This window comes from Rhea pennata, chromosome 2, assembly GCF_028389875.1.
Source record: "Rhea pennata isolate bPtePen1 chromosome 2, bPtePen1.pri, whole genome shotgun sequence".
In the NCBI taxonomy this organism is placed as follows: Eukaryota; Metazoa; Chordata; class Aves; order Rheiformes; family Rheidae; genus Rhea; species Rhea pennata.
The window spans coordinates 159803880-159820439 of NC_084664.1; the positions used below are offsets into that span (position 1 = coordinate 159803880).

The following is a 16560-nucleotide window of genomic DNA, read 5'->3' on the forward strand; positions in this document are numbered from 1 at the left end:
TCCTCCCCAAACGAGGCAAGCCCCACAAAAGCTAACAGCATCCTAACAAATCCCCTGTATTTTCAATTTACGATTCTTTACTGAGGCTTCCCTTTCTGCCCTAGATCCAGCGTGTGCTCTCTCTGCACGCTGCAGAAAAGGCTCCGTGCAGGACGCGCTCTGCTGTTTAACCACGCACAGGGCGACGCGCGGAAAACGGACACGCTGCGCACGTAACGGCCGCCGGGTGCCCTCCACGCCTCGACATACCCCCCGCGAGGGTCACGGCACCGCTTTTGCTGTCCTACAGCGGCTAAGGAGGTGTTCAGCCGCCTGTAACTGCCGTTTCGCGAATAATTTTGCAGCCGCGGGGCTGTAACCGGGAGGCAGACACCCCGCGCCGCCGCCGCCGCGCAGCCGCCATCGCCTCAGGGCCGGCGGGGCCGTCACGGGAACGCTCCCCACACACACACCCCGCCAACGGCGCCGCGCCGGCCGAGGTGCACTATGGGACTTGTAGTCCTCCTCCCGCTCCGGCAGAGCGGCGCGAGCGGCGCCTCATGGGATTTGTAGTCCGAGCCTCGCCTCCTGACCGCAGGGCGCCGGGGCGCCCTGGCGGCCCGAGACTACAGCTCCCAGCGGGCTGTGCGGCGGCCGCCCATTTCTCTCCGCGCCGCCGCCGCTTGCGGGGAGGAGGGGGGCGAAGATGGCGGCGAGGTTGAGCGGCGGCGGCGGCGAGAACCGGCTGGTGTCGCTGCCCCTTTCGCGCATCCGCGTGATCATGAAGAGCTCGCCGGAGGTCTCCAGCATCAACCAGGACGCGCTGTTCCTCACTGCCAAGGCCACGGTACCGCCCGCCCCTCTCCCGGCGCGCCCAGGTCGGGCCCGGCGCCGAGGGGGCCTCTCGGGCCCGCGGCTGCCCCGCGCCGCGGCCCCGAGCGCAGCGCCGCGGCCCCGAGCGCAGCGCAGCGGCCCTAGCAGAGGCCCCTGCGGGACTCGGCACAGCGCGCCCGGTCTATATACACGGTCAAGTAACCCCCCCCCCCCCGGTTTAATTGGGGATTAAAGGAAATTGCTGCCAACTATAGGTATGATTTCAGTGCTTGGCTGATTCCTTCGTTTTGATTCCTAGGAGCTTTTTGTTCAGTATTTGGCTACGTACTCCTACAAGCACGGCAGAGGCAAGGAGAAGAGCGCTCTGACTTACAGTGACCTGTCTCGTACTGCAGAAGAGTGTGAAACTTTCCAGTTCCTTGCAGGTATCTATAGAGTAATAGTAAATCCGGGATGTAATGAAATAGTGCTGTCATTGAGTAGAATTGTGTCCTTGTAGAATTACTGGTCATGAATCTCCTGAAGAACGTTCAGGTGTGGCTTGTAAACTGCATCACTAAAAACTTTTATTTGTTAATGAATTAGGATTTTTCTTGTGCTGGAAGATTACACAAGGCTCTTTAGTCTTCAGCATATTACTAGACCCGTTTCTTAGATTCAAGTAACTCCATCTGAAAGCTTTCAAGTCTGTAAAATGAGATCATTTTACATCTTCATGTGCCAACTTCTGTGGCCTCAAAAACTACGAATTTAAATCTACAAGTCTTCTTTCTCAGATTCATTCTATGGTTCCCCTCTCTCTTTTCAGTATATAGAGATGCTGTGCATGCACGTATACACACATTGCTGATACTGAGATTTTTCTTCTAACACTTAGCTCTGAAAAGATATTTGTATAGGTTGAGAATGAGAGATACCTAACCCAGTTTTTCTCTGGGCACATTGTGGACATGTTTTCAGAGCAAGCAGTCCTGCTTTGTCTCAGGTACATCATTATTGTCCTCAGCAATATCTTACCTGAATGCAAAAGAACATTTTCCACAGGGCATAAACGGGATGGCTATCCCATTAAATCTGTGTAAGCTGGCTAAGTAACTGAGCACTCTATTTTACGTTTACATCAAGTTAAAAGATGTAAGTGAATAGGTAGCAAAAGTTCATTGTAACAATATTACAATATTTATTACAATAAAAGCTTATTGTAGTCAGTTTTATAAAATGTGTTCCTCATCTTCCATTACTTGTACCCTAAGTGGGCAGGTCCCTCCTTTTCTTACAGCTTGCTTATAAGGCAGAGTAAATAATCTGCTTACTCCCTAAAGTAATAACAACTTCTTAAAATTGCCTCTCTTGGACTGTGTTTCAGTAATGATATGGATGCAGCAGTATTACTCAGATAACTTAAGTATTCAAACCTTCTTTAAAGAAGCAATTCTACCTTTCAGATATCTTACCAAAGAAGATCCTAGCTAGCAAGTACCTAAAAATGCTTGAAAAAGAGAAGCAAGATGGAGAAATGGGGGAAAATGATGAAGACGAGGAGGAGGAAGATGATGAAGATGAAAGCGTTGAAGAGGATGTTGGATCTTAAGGCTAACAGAGAGTTACTTCATAGTTAACCCATTTTCTGTTGTATAAAGGATGCTATTTTTGTGACCGAGAATCCAGATGCTGGACATACTTACACACTGAGCCATCTGCTTTTGCTTTGTTTAAGAAGTTTAGAAATTGAACTTCATCCTTGTGAAGAATGGAATTCTTCGCTCAGATGCATGATGGGGAAAGAAGAGTTATTGTAAATCTGACAGCAGAAATTGTTCAGACGATTTAAAATTACTTCAGACAATCGTTAAAGAAATTTAAAATGTTTGATGGGCAATGCAGCTCTCAGGCCAAAGGCTCTTTCTCCCTCTGACTGGGAGTGAGTCCTCCCCCAGTTTGTCTCTTTCCTTGGAGTGGAAAATGAGGGGAGGGAAGACTTCTTACTCAGTGTCTACAATCCTGCCTTTGCCTCTGTGGGCAGACAGTAACTGATCAAACCTTCTCCCAGTTTTATGGAACAGTGCAAGGGCATTAGCAGTGGACCAAGCCCATGTTAAAAAAAAAAAATCTTCTGAAAAAAACAAGCTGCTTCTGTAATGCAGCCTAAATAGCTGTGTCTGCACAGAAATAAGCTAGAGGGTGAGATCCATTCCAATAGCTAATGTGGCTCTGCAGCTGTAGCTGTAAAAAGTAGAAGTGTTAGCTAATGATGTAAATATGTGTATCTAGAGTCTTTTCCTCTGTTGAAGTCTCTACTGCAATTTGTCTGTGGTTTTCTACCAAAATGGACATTATTTTAAGTTTATTGAATGTGAATTGTTGAATGACAAGAGAATGAGCAACCCTTTTATCATTTGAGTGGTAGAGCTGGATTTTTTTTTTCCTGATTTTGTTATGTTTGTGTTTTTGTTTGTTTGTCTGTTTTTTTTTAATAGAGAAATGGCAACAGTCCTCCATGGAACTTTGTATACAAACTTTTTAAAATAAACATTTTATATGAAAAGTGACTGTTAATACGAAGACTCTACAGTTCTGCCTAGCTTCAGTCATGTATGCAATGAATGTACAAACCCAGCTTGTGCTCACTGTTCATCCTTCTGGAAAGGAAGAGGAGAGAAGAGCTGCGTAATGCTTGGAGCCACTGGGAACAGTCTCTGTTAGCAGTGCTAAGTAGATTTAGCCCATTTGGGGATTCTTACCTGTGTTAACCAAGTGTCCATGCAGATACACAGCTAAAGTTTAGTCAGAGATTGAAGCAACTAGGATCTCTCTCCAGATAGCAGAAGGTTAAGAGAAGAATGCTTGTTTCACTGCCTACCCAACAGACACTCATAGAAACCAAGCTCTCTTCTCCAAGTAAGCACAGGAAAGAGGTTAAGGCACTTAGTCTCCAAATCCAATAAGCTTGGCAACAACCTGCCCTTAATCAACCAGGAAATGAGCGGTCTCATACAACACGCTAATTTGGTTTTGGCATACGCAGCCGCTGTTGAAGTAAGTGTGAGGCAGAAAGCGCTGGCAGTTGTGTAATCTGGTGCACTCTGGTGCATTGTGGTCTAACAGTGCAAAAGTTGGGGTTAGACAAGTAAGATCAGAGACTGGCAGAAGAATAAAGCTCCTGGGCCACAAAACAAATTTTGCAAGATCAAAGCGGATTGCACTATAAAAGCAAAGCTTTTCCCAAAGTTACCATAAACCAAAATTGTATCAGGAATGATGTGGTGAATGGGTCAGTGATGCTTTAGCTGTAGGGAAATTCCCAAGCTGTATGCAAAAGTATTCTATTGTCGAAGTGCTTGGGTGAGGGAAGGGGCACCCATATAGATACACTCTTGAAAACTGTTGAATTTACTGTTCTGCTGAGTTTTAGAAGACCTGGGGAGTTGCCAGGCGTAGATTGTTTGGGCCAGTATCAGTGACTTGATGGTAAGGTGCCCAAGCACCCTGAGTGCAGGTGAGTACCTCCCGCTAGGCGCATCTTGCACGGGTGAGATCGTGGCTGGATTTTGGCACTTGGGTGAGCGTCTGCTTGTGCACCAGAGAGAGGCACATGCAAATCTTCCCAAAGGAAGCGTCACCTTCCCCGAGGATGCTGAGCACTTGGTCCGTGATGCACACGTGCCTTGTGCAGACTTGGAGCCGTCTGCTGCCAGAGCTGAAGGCACCAGCAATGGGTGTGCTGCTTTCTGAGGACAGCGCCTGGCCATGTCCTCCCTGGGGCCTGCAGCTGATGCTTCCCTCTTTGCAGAACGAGGCCTCTGGCTCCCTCGGAAAGCACCGACTTGTCAGGTTGTGCAGCCAGCTTGTCCATAACAGACCCTTCTGTCTGTCCTCCCTGCCTTCCTCTGCAAACTCTCGGACTCCTGATGAATTGAAACGCATCTGAGGCACAAGAAACAGCAAAGAGCATCTCTGCCCTTGGCCGTGAATTCCTGAGGTGAGGCACATGTGAGCAATGGGGTGCACGCACGAGCAATCGTGTCCCTAGAGCGGGCTGTGCCCTTTCTGCAACGCTACGCAGCCTGAGCCAAGCCAGACTGCTTAGGAACGGGCCTGGTACGAAAGAGGTCCTTGTGCTGGCCTCACTGGTGGGCAGCTGTGTCTGCAGCCTGCTCATCTGGGGAGCGGGGAACGAGTAGAGATGATGAAGGATGAGAGGATTCCTCCAGCCTCTGCGCCACAGGTGTCTCTGAGTGTCCCTAGCACCCTTCTGCATGGCAATTTCCACCACCACCACCACTCCCACCAGCAGATCTGCTGTCAGCACGTGCGTGACCCCAGCAGCATGTCATGCCTGTTCCAGTCCTGCAGTCTGTGTCCTGGCATCCCTCTCTAGGCCCTCGGTTGGTGCTTTGGTTTATTTTTTCTCAGCTCCCCTCCCTCCTTTTACTGCTACATCCCTCTTTACAGCAAAACTGATGTGGACACCAAGAGCTGCCAGAAGTGCTGACGTTAACACAGGGTCACGCGCTAAAGGAACCCCCTCGCGCGTGCAGCCGGCTGTGCGAGCACGCTAACTAGCACGATAGCCCCCCCAGGGTGGGATTTCAAAGTGCCACCTCCCAGCGTACAGGCACCCGCCTGTATCTCGTGCGGTAAGTCAAAAGCTGGACTCACGGGCTGTTACAAAACGCAGGCTATAAACTGCATTATCGAACGATAATTTCCCTCCGCGGGTCCCAGAGCCCCTCAGGAGCGCAGCAGCTGCTGCGTCCCCGGCTCTCCATGGCTGCTGAAGGTCACTAGTGCATCGCTCGAACAGGGCGCGCAGCTCCCGAGCAAGCCAGATGTTGGGGGACACAAGCCGACCCCGTCCCGGCGGCTTTCCACGCCGGCTGCCGTAATAATTCGGGAGACCTTCCTCCCCCAGGCTGCCTGAGGAGGCCGTAAGCTCCCACTCCCAAGGTCTGCAAAAAGGGGTGATGCTTCCTAAGCGTCACTTCGCTAACTATCGCTTACCCGTTTCCCTCCTCTCGGAGCTCCTGGGGCCCGGTGAGCACCGTCTGCCGCTTGGTGAGACGCGGGAACTCGAGCGCTCTCCTCCGCTGGCTCGGCCAGGAGGCTCCGCGGCGGCCAAACGTTGCCGTAACCAACCCCGGCTCTTGCATCCACCGAGCCTCGCTGCCATTAAAACCAGCGAGTAGCCTGCGTTTCCCCCTGGGGTTTGACACGGGGCAAGAGGTCCGGGCTGGAGCAGCGGGACCCCGACGCGAGCAGGAAAACTAAAGCTCTGATTGAGACGAGAGAGAGTCGTGACTCGCTTCTAACTCGTGTTATCGACCAAAGCGGCGGCTGCCGCCGCTCCCCCCGCGCACCCGGTCGCTGCGGAAAGCGTCCCGATTCCAGCAAAAGGCATCGAGCAGAAGCGTGTAAAGATGAGGAACTTTCATTTTATTGACATACTATGAGGCAAAACAAAATTGACACCATACAAAATAACTTTATAAAATATCATTCACATCATTATTTTGTCAGGAATTACAGCATTCTGAGCTTGTTACAAGTCTTATGTTTTGAGGTGAAAAACACTATGCTAAATCTTTAGTATTAGTTGTATATATATATACAGTAAGAAACCAAAACAGAAACTGTTAGGTTTTTCATGAGTTTATTGCAAAAGTAGTGCAAACTATTTTACCTTGCAAGCTGTAAAACAAACTCGAAAAAGGACCCACCTAAGCTTAAAAACTTGACAATAAATGCTCAATTTCACAGCCTTAGAAGCTTCCTTCAACAGTTCTCAACAAAGAAATTCCCCATCTCTGCACGTTTTTTTCCGATTCTCACCGGCTCGGAAAGGAAGAAGTAGAAAGGCGCTCGCTCGCGCGCGCGACGGAGGCGCCGAGCCGGCACGCGGGCCGTAGCTGAGAAAGAGTCGAGAAAGCCGTACGAGCGGAAAAAAGAAAGGGAGAAAAAAAAAAGTACTAACAAACGAGGAATATTGTGCATTTTAGAAATACGGCGTCCTTCTCCTGGAGGCCCCTGTGCAGAGGGTCTGTGCTGGGGTGCAGGGCCAACCCGCCGCCCGCGCCCCTCCACGGCGGGATGCCGCTCCTCTACGAGCGCTACGGAAAACAGCGGCCTAAACGCTACCGGGGGCCCCAAAGCAAAACAGGCAGCTAGGAATATCCTTAAAAAAAAAAAAAAAGAAAAAAGAAATTAAAAGCAAACAAATGCTACATGAAAAATGTTAAAGGAACAAAATGCAGCATATTCAGGTTCCTTTTTTTTTTTTTTCTTTTCTTGAGGTACCTATATAAATATCACCTTCTGCCCAACATACTATTGGTTTTGTTAAAAAACTAAAGTCCTTATCATGAGCCAATTGCAGGGCATCCATTATTACTGAGAAAGTGCAACCATGCTGATCATTTATATGCAGCATATTAAAGGATGATTAGGCTTTAGAAAATATAGCTTAAGTAAAGACCTGATGGAGCAGTTTTTATAAAAACATTTAACAGAGGCATTTTCCTTTTCTTTCTTTTTTTTTTTTAATTTTATTTTTTTTTTTGAGTCTCTCTGCAGCAGAAAGCCTTAGGAACCAGCTTGGAAGTCCTGCCATTAAGGAATGTCAGCACTTTTACTATTCCACATATAGCTTTTTTCTTTCATACTTAAACTAAATACAATTTACAGAACGGATTCCCCCACCCCTCCACCCTGTATTCGGTACTGGAAAAGAGTTGATCTTTTCTTCTTCTTCTTTTTTTTTTTTTAATTAAAAAAAAATGATAGTGTATCACAACTTAAAATTTTCCCCGCAGGAATCGTATTGAAGTAAAAAAAGGTTTCCAGAGTAGAAAAACGCGCGCGTAGTTGTAAACTGTTAACTACACCGCGTCTGCGGAGAAATCCTTTCGCGGGGCTCCCCCCGCCTCGCTCTGCCGCGACGCTGCACGCTTGCCGACGCGCCGCGCTGGAAAAAAACAGCCGAATTTCTGCTAAAACCGCGCTTCGCTGCCCTTAACCAGCGCGGCTGGAAACCCGCCCGCCGCCGCGGCTCGTCCGAGGACGCGGCTCCCGATCGCCCGGCGCCGGGGAGAACCGCGAAGGCACGCGCAGGGAAACCCGGGCGGCGGCGCGCAGGGAAATAGCACCCAACTGTTCAAATGAGGTAGATCCGAACCGGACCGCGAGCCGGGCGCCCGCCAGAGCCCCGGCGAGGCGCCGCGAGGCCCGGGGCTCCTCTGCCCCGCGCGAGCCGCCCGGGCGCAGGCCCGCGGCGCCTCCGCTGCTGCTTCGCTTCTCCTTCGCTTTGTTTTGCTTTCCTTTTTTTTATTTTTTTTTTCCAAAAAAAAAAAAAATATATATATATATATATAGTAAACTTCAAACGGTCGCAAAACCATTTTGGTTCGAGGGAGCACGCGCGGCACGAAATCGCTGAGCTGATTTTTGGTTCTTTTTCGGTTATTTTTTATACAAAAGTGTTAAAACAGAGGGTTGAAACCTCAGCAGGTGTCAGTTAGATCTGCAACGTACCAAACGTAAGGGGAGAAAAAGAAAAAAAAAAAAAAAAAAAAGGATTTAAACAATACATTCTGTTTTCCATCTCACCCTCCACGATCAAAGTTAAGCACTTTGCTGCACACAAGTCTGCGGCTAAATCTTCATTTAGGAATCGCCCTAAATTTCACCAATTTTCCTGACTGTACAAACTAATGAAATCCTACTGAAGTCAGTGAAATTGTACCTATTACCCCAACAAAATTTATATATCTTCATATATGAAGAGTCCCATTTTCCTTGCACCAACAGGCATGTGACTGTATGTATGTGCATATATGATATATCCATACACACACACACACATATATATATAAAATTTGCTAAATTGCATCGGCAGATAGCATGAAATTAATGGCAGCGTTCTTCAGGAGAGCACAGAGCGTTACCAGACAGACTTCTTCATTGCACCCCGTTTATGGTTTGATTTTTCAAGAATACGTCATCTGGAACTTGCTCCTTCTGGTTGATTTTCCTGAGCAAATGCCCCAATTTACAACATTTTTTTTAAAAAATATATAATAAAATAAAAATCCCCTCCCCCCAAAGCTTTATGGTAAATTATTCCCTAAGTATATTTTCCTTAAGCAAACACGTAAAATAGCTAACCCTTTCCCCTACCACATCTTCAAAACCCACTACTTCTACTGCTCCAAGCTAGGTAATTAAAAAAAAAATAAAAATAAAAAAAAGGAAGAAAAGCTACTACCTTCCTTTAAGTGGGAAACACTCCGGGGATTAAACATTACTGACAGGCAGCTAAAGAGGAGCTAAAAATTCAAGTTGGCCGGCCGTTAGAGACGCAGTTTGGCCTCCAAAACCTCTGCTGGCGGATCTTCCAGCGGGAAGAGCTGGTAACTACACAATACTGAGTTCGTGCTGAAAGCAACATACGCATACATACGTGCATGTAGGTATGTGTATATGTACACACATACGCACACGTATATGTATGTTTTCTAGCAGGAAATTGAGCCTCACCGAGCGAATACCAAAGCAATCAGCCAGGGCTACGGAAACTCCCGCGTTTGCTGCTGCCCTGCGCCCTCGCCGCCTGCCAAGCCCACCCGCGAGCACCGGCGGCTCCGAAACATCTCGATTGACGTGTTTGGGGCCGGCTGGCTCCCGCCGGCGATCGCGGCTGATCTGCGGCTCGTCGCGTCGCTCTCGGGGAGCGGAGAGAGGCTGAAAGCAGCGCGAGCAGCCCAGGGTGACGGCGCAGCCAAAAGGCAGGGAGGGCAAAAACTCCAAACGACTACGGGGAAAAAAAAAAAATTAAAAAAGAGTATTGCCTCTAATGTAGACTTGTAATGTAAATACTTTGCTTTTTTTTTTTTTTTTTTTTTTTTTTTTTTTCCAATGCAAATACTTTACTCTTCAAACCGCAATGTTTCCTAATTCAGAGTTTCAGCCCAGCCACGGCACATGAACATGGTTTTCTACAGTTTCTTTTCCAATGGCGTAAAGCACCTTTAGTCTTTTTTTTCCCTTTTATTTTTTGCATTTCCAGGTTTAGCAGTTGCGGTGGCAGCAGGGACTGAAGAGTTCTCCGCGTTAGAGCCGCGAGGCCACTGCCACGCGTAGCGCTATGCGCAGTATCAAACAGCTACAGCAGACGCAAACCAAAAAGTCTTACAGTAAAAAAGGGAGTTAGAAAAAGACCAAAAAAAAAAAAAAATCAGTGCAATTTTCTTTTGCTTGAAGTTTTCCTTAAAAAAAGACTGCACGTACACATCCAGGAGCCCGTGACCGAACGGGATAGACAAGTTAAGCGAGCACTGTCCTGAACCAGGAATCGAGAAAGCCACGCTGGCAGGACAGACGCACAAAAAGAGATGTTACTGTAGGAGAACATCAAAAAAAAAAAAAAAATAGGGAAAAAATGTAATTTTAGGATACTGGTATCAAGGATGAAAAACACAGAGTGAGAACTTTTCTACATTCCTTTAAATGCTTTAAATTAGTCACTACTTCACCATTTTGTTGGGGGGCACGGAGGACAGTCAAAGCCCAAGAATGACCGGTGCTACGGGCTTAAAAAGCTGAAAAAGGTAAAAACGTCCCTCGTCCGAAACGCGTCTAACCGAGTTCTTCACGCTCCGGGAGAGCAAAGCCACCCAAAATTTCTGCCCATCGCGAGAGGAGACAGAGACGACGGCTACGCTCAGACCGAGGGTCGCAAAAAGGAGCTGCAACTCCTTTTGCAGCCCAGGGAACACACCCAAACCAGGGCAGAGCTCGGTCCCGCCGCCCGCTTCGGAGGCCGGGTCTGGGACCTGTCCTCCTCCTGTCCCTCTCCGGCCAACCTGCTTCGAGTCATTCGCTCGCAGCTGGCACAGAGAGGAAAGAGGAGGAGGAATTTCACACCCAAGAGGTCCCTGCCTAAAATGAAGAGCAAAGAAAACAAGCAGAACTTTAAAACGGCTGATCTTCTCGCTCGTCGCTAAGAATAATACGTTAAGAAAAAATAATTTGTATATAAACTTTGCCAAATTAAGTTCTTCGCTGAATCCCAAAACCTCTCAACAAATGCACGGAGAAGTACAACCTATCTGTGGCGGAAAAGCTTTTGCAGCTTGGCAGTATTATTGGGGGGGGGGTGGAAAACAGAAAGACAGAAACGCGACCTGGTTTGGCTCTCCGCTAGCCCGGCGTAACGCGAAAAAAAAAAAAAAAAGCGGGCGTTTTCCGGCTTATTCAAGAGCAGCCCGTCCTCGGCCGCCCGCTCCACGGCGCAGGCCGCGCTGCCGGCTAAAGCCCTTCGCCCTGCTCCGCGGCTGGAGGCAAGCGCGCCCGAACCAGGGACGGCGCGTCTGCTAAGAGGAAAAGAGGGAGGGAGGCGAGCCCGCGGGAGCGCCCCGCGCCCCCGTCCCGCGCCCCGCGCCCCGCGCCCGCGGCGGGCCCCTCCTGCCGAGCCTGCCCGCGGCGGCGCCTCCAGCGCGCCGGCCTCCCTCGGTGCTACGGCGCGTTACGAACCCAGTGTGCAAACTAGCAGACGCGCCCGCGTAAATTAATTAATTATCGCCCGCTCCGATTAATGCTTCTCCTAAGAGGAGGGCAAAGCTCCCGCGCTTCCCCTCGGCTTTGCGCACGAGGCGGAGCGCTTCAGCCTTCCCCGTCAGTAAACTTCAGTTTCCTAAAGATTTGTCTTTACTGCATAGATGCGCCGACTTGCGCCTACGTTGCAGCGAGCCGCTCTCCTCCGTGGCGTGACCCGCGGGAAGCGCGGCTCGTTCTGCGCTCGGTTTCTCGCCCGGCCGGTCGGCCGGTCGGTCGGTCTCAACGCGCGCGTCGCCGAACGGCCCAGGCAAAACGCGCGCGGGCGCCCGCAGAGCCCCGCCGGCACCGGCACGCTCCGCCGGCCGCGCCGATCGCCTGCTTCTGCGCTCGAGCGGCCACGTCCCCGCGACACGGTTTGAATCTCTAAATCCAAAGCATTCTTGATATGTTAACAGAAGTATAATGAGCACTCCTTAGTAAATAAAAATAAATAATAGCATCTAGTCTATCACATTAATACTGTGAAACATATATAAAATTTACATTAATTCAAACATAACAGTGAAAAAGGATTGTACTGTATTTATCACCACAGACCCGTATTCTTTAGAGACTTTGGAAAGTAAGTGTCACAGTCCTGTATGACAAATTCTAAAATCAGCTGTCAGTATGATTTTTAAAAAACTCTTTACAAATTTTTCTTAAATGGCACCTTTTCTTTTGCCAATCTAACTGGACCTATTAAAAGTTTAGGTACAACTTCTTTTTTTTTTTTTTTAATTTCATACTTAGTCTATGAAAAACATTTTAAAATGCAGCACAATAAAAAACATTCAAGAACAAGCTTCAGAAAATACATTTGCCCTTAGACACACAGAGAATAATCTTTTTAAGACAGTCAAAAACCAGAATTCTGTCACTTTTTTCCTTTTGAAAATAAAGTTTTGTAAATGCATCCAGAATAATCAAGGCATAAATAGTCAAAAAAACACTTTGCTTTCCTTTGTATTAAAAGCTAGTTCACAGCATTGTAGCCCATCAACTTTAGTGTGAATTAGATCTTTCCAAATTATTAAAAGCAATTAAAATGAATGAAGAGCAAACTGAATGAAGAGTTTTGCGGGGGGTTTTCCCTAAACCCTGAGATCACAGCTCTTGATTTAATTATAAAATATGGGTCTGTTTTATAACAAGCAGCTTAGAGATTTTGGCAAACCACATTTCCAACAACTGTGGGGTTTTGTAGAAGAATGCAGTTCAAAATCAAGTCTGAAATTCTGGACGGAAGGCTTTCTTGCAAATGGGAAAAAAAATTAAGATGCATCACTCATTGCTGGCTGTCACTGTAGCCTGGGCAACTGTTGGTCTAAGTGCAGCTGGTCTCATGTGAATCCAACTCTGTATTGTACTGAGTCGCTAAACATTAAAACATGTCAAGCAAAGTACATAGTGCGCAATGTGTCCTGATGAACTTGAACTGCTTTAGCAAGTGCTTGATGATCTCTGCCATTACTCTGACCAGAAGTGTGGCTTCCTTCAGCACTGAAAGAGAAGGGAGGGGGAAAAAAGGGGGGGGGGGAGGGTGGAAACGTGAAGAGAAGCCCTATTTTATCTGCCTCTCCTTAAATATGTTATGTTCACATCAAACACTTCTGAACAGTCAAAAGCTAATTGCTGTTAAAACACCACTGAGGCTCTGAAACAGAAGAAAGCGCAGAGGGATACAGAAGCATCCTCTCCCGTTCCTTCACAGTGTAACTCATGGAAAGGCCAGATTTACCCTCAAACTGCTAACAGAGGATATCACTGATCCGCCAGTTAACAACTCCATTTCCTTCCTTCCGCCTCCAAATCATGCAACAACTCAAAACCCACACAACTCACCTATCATGCTCTTTATCCACCAGATGGTACCTGGCTCTGAAGGCAACCAGGTGCGCGTAGTAGGCTGGCGCAGGGATCGAAACGGAGCGAGTGCAGCGTACGTACGTGTGACACAACTGGTAGGTAAGAATCTGCAGTTCATCGGAAGAAAAACGATTGTCGTCCCAGAGGACGTGGTAATGAGACGGTCTGCTTGTTCCCTGAGGGCAGATCACAGAGGACATCAGCACTTCAAAAACGTCTCTGAATTTCCACCTCGCCGGGTGAACTGCAACGTAACAGGCTACTTCGGCAAAATTATCCTTCATAAATAATCCTCTCAATGCTGCGTACTTCAGCAATTTTTTTCCTTTGAAAAGGCAACAAGCTCCCTGCTTGCTCACCACATAAATAATCTCCTTGCATTTTTACATAGAATTGCATTTTCTAAAATTTAATCTGTTACTCAATCTTACTGAAATGCACTTTGATACTATGAAACATAAATCTGACAAAAAGCCATCTGACAAAGTAGCTCTAGGCAAAACATTAATAGCTAACAGTAATTTAATCGGTGACCATGTTGAAGAATTTTTCATATAGAGCATTAAATTTTGACTTTTAGTACTGTTGCTACTGTTCAATTGTTGCTGTTTCTGATTGCAAGGAAGAAATCACAGGAAAATGCAAAACTATAATGGTGACACCTAAAAGCTCCGGTTATGCCCTAGCAAGTGGGTCCCTATTTCAAGCAAATTTCACGCAAGAGGCACTTTGCCTCTTTTAGCGTTCAGCTACAGAAGTGAGATAACTTCCAGACAAGCAAAAGGGTAAGGAATGAAATTAAGCTGCTTATCTATATATGGGCATTAGCAGTCTAGACTCCTTTTGCAGTCCACGGAGGGAACAAAGATATTTTATCTAGAAGCAGCTACGTGAAATAGCTGGACTACCTTGCTACTTTTTAGAGCAAGCAAGCGGACAGGAGTGAAGCACAGCAAACTAAACGCTCAGGCTGCACTTCCTATCTGTTTAGTTTTGCTGCTTCTTTCAGGTTTTAAGGATGACACAACACTGAGAAGCAGGAACACCCAGACAGAAGTTGTATCATTCGTTGTCTGCGCAACCAACACATGAAATACCAAGAGCCGACGTTATCGCTGAACGTTTTCATCCCCTACAAAACACCCTACCTGAATACCAGCATGACTACACAAGTAAAAGTCAAACTCTGAGGGGTGGGTGATTTTTGTGTCCACCGTGGTACCAGCTGGAATGTTTCCGCTTTTTCCAACCTGCAAGAACAAAAAGTGCAGATGTAGTAAGGCTCAAATAAACTCTTCTTTTCAGCCGTGCAGGAGGAGAGAAACACAACAAAGATCTTAAAATAAAGTGGTAAAAAGCAAAAAGTCAAAAAAGGACCAGTAAAAAATGAAATTTTGTTCAAATGAAAATCTGAAGAGTCTTTAGTAAAGAAAAAAAGCTGCAGAATCTCCACAGAAATTACCCATAAAATTTAGCTTTTCTGATCAATGCACTAAGAATTTCCTGTGAGTTGTCAAATCCTTTTCACCTTCCCATTCTGAAAGAGATTATGCCACCATAACTTTTCTTGTTTATCCTTGAAAGAGGACAGTCCATGGCTGTAAGGAAGGCCTCCCTTTCCCTTAAAAATACTCTTTACATAAAAGCAGAATTTAAAAATACTCTTTACTTTAAAATATTTTAATAATTGCAATGTATAGCACATGATGAATATTCAAAACACATGCACCTCAGCATTAAAAGTAACTAATCATTGCCTTAAAACCTACTGGGGCTTTAAAGGCTCACACGGAAAAGCATGACAGCAGGAAAAAGAACCCCCCAAAAACCTATTTCTGAACACAGGTTACCAGCTAGGAGCTCTCATCTCCACTAGTGACTATGCCCCAGCTTTGGGGAGTCTCCTAACCTCGAAAGGATTAAATGAATATTTCTGCATGTCCTTCATAGACATACAATAAAGATTAAGAAACATTAGTAAAAATTGGAAGCATTCAGTACTAGAAATGATGTGTGGTGGCACTTGATATGCCCAGACTGAATTCCATGTGTCCAAGATATTAGATACCTAAGACATATTTAAGGTAGCATTATTGGAAAAGAGCATATTCTAGAAGTGCAGGGTCCATCTTACCTAATTTCTGTGACTACATGTCAGCCAGTTACCCAAGAGCCACTCTTCCAGCAACCAAAATCAGATTAGGGAACTCATTAGAACTGTTTACTTGAGAATTAGATGAACTGTACCTTGAGCTGCGTTGGCAATATTAGTTAGATCTCTGTTAACTGAGAAGAGTGCCTGACATAACTATTTTGGACGTAGGCACCTTCACTGTAAGACCCTGCATTACTCAGATGAATCTCAACCCTTGAGGAGCTTGAGCCAGTACAAAAACTGAAAGGAAGCCTGAAGAATTTGATAGATTGCAGAAAAAAAAAAAAAGAAAAGATGTACAGACACGCTGAAGGATATGCTGCTGCGTTTCCATAAAAGCTTCATGGCCTTTTTATTATACAAAATAAACACAAAAAATGAAGGTTTTCCTTTACAGGCAGAAAGATCCTATCAAGCACTTCCTCCAGCCTGTCCCTTACTATTTAGTTAAGCAGTAAATTTTTAATACAGCCTGTAGGCAATTTAGCTAGTCAGAGATTACAACATACCCGTTCATTTTTATCTGTGCAGAAGAGTCTGGTGTGATGCCTTTTCTGCACGACTATAAACGTAATTCCAGGCTGGTAATCCTTTTCTAGTTTAATGCATGCTTCTCTAATAGCCAGCAACTCATGATGGAGAACCTGAGTCACAAAAATAAAAAAGTGTGATAAATATGAAAGGTAGTTTTCTATTAATTACGCTTATTTATAACATCCCTTCTTGCACTGTCAAATGAAATGTCGAAGCACATGGGATCAAATCTTAATTTCTTCACTTAGTAAGAACAAATTAGATCACCAGTCTGCTGAGCTGGGCCAGAGTTAGCTTCCATATTTGTACAGTTCTAAGCATGTGGCTTGGACTAATAAGCTGGATGTCAAAATTGTTTTAACTGCCAGATAGAAATGAGCATTTAATTAGATTGTTGACTATACAACAGCCTAATTATTTTTCAGACTAGTTCGAGGAATAAAACCCAGAACTGCTGAAGCGAATACTGTTTCCCAGCTTTGTGAACTCATACAGTGGACTACAGGAACCAATAAAAACTGAAAAAATTTGAAACGTTATAAAAACAAAAAGTAACAATTTGGGATTTATCATAATTACCTTAACTATGAATGAAATAT

General features: G+C 46.1%; 2 protein-coding genes across 2 annotated transcripts in view; one reads left to right on the forward strand and one right to left on the reverse strand.

The window, feature by feature from the left end:
- Positions 1-662: 662 nt before the first annotated feature.
- Positions 663-3362, forward strand: CHRAC1 (chromatin accessibility complex subunit 1). Its single transcript, XM_062570667.1, has 3 exons — positions 663-826; positions 1112-1238; positions 2259-3362. The coding sequence occupies exons 1-3, from the start codon at positions 686-688 to the stop codon at positions 2402-2404; spliced, it is 414 nt and encodes a 137-aa protein (XP_062426651.1). The 5' UTR covers positions 663-685; the 3' UTR covers positions 2405-3362.
- A 7932-nt stretch (positions 3363-11294) lies between these two features.
- Positions 11295-16560, reverse strand: part of AGO2 (argonaute RISC catalytic component 2) — a 54586-nt gene continuing 49320 nt past the window's right edge. The window contains exons 16-19 of the mRNA XM_062570669.1: positions 15937-16071; positions 14421-14522; positions 13249-13448; positions 11295-12906 (exon numbers count right to left, since the gene is read on the reverse strand). Coding sequence (XP_062426653.1) covers positions 12798-12906; positions 13249-13448; positions 14421-14522; positions 15937-16071 — 546 coding nt within the window. The 3' untranslated portion in view covers positions 11295-12797. The remainder of the gene's footprint in view (positions 12907-13248; positions 13449-14420; positions 14523-15936; positions 16072-16560) is intronic.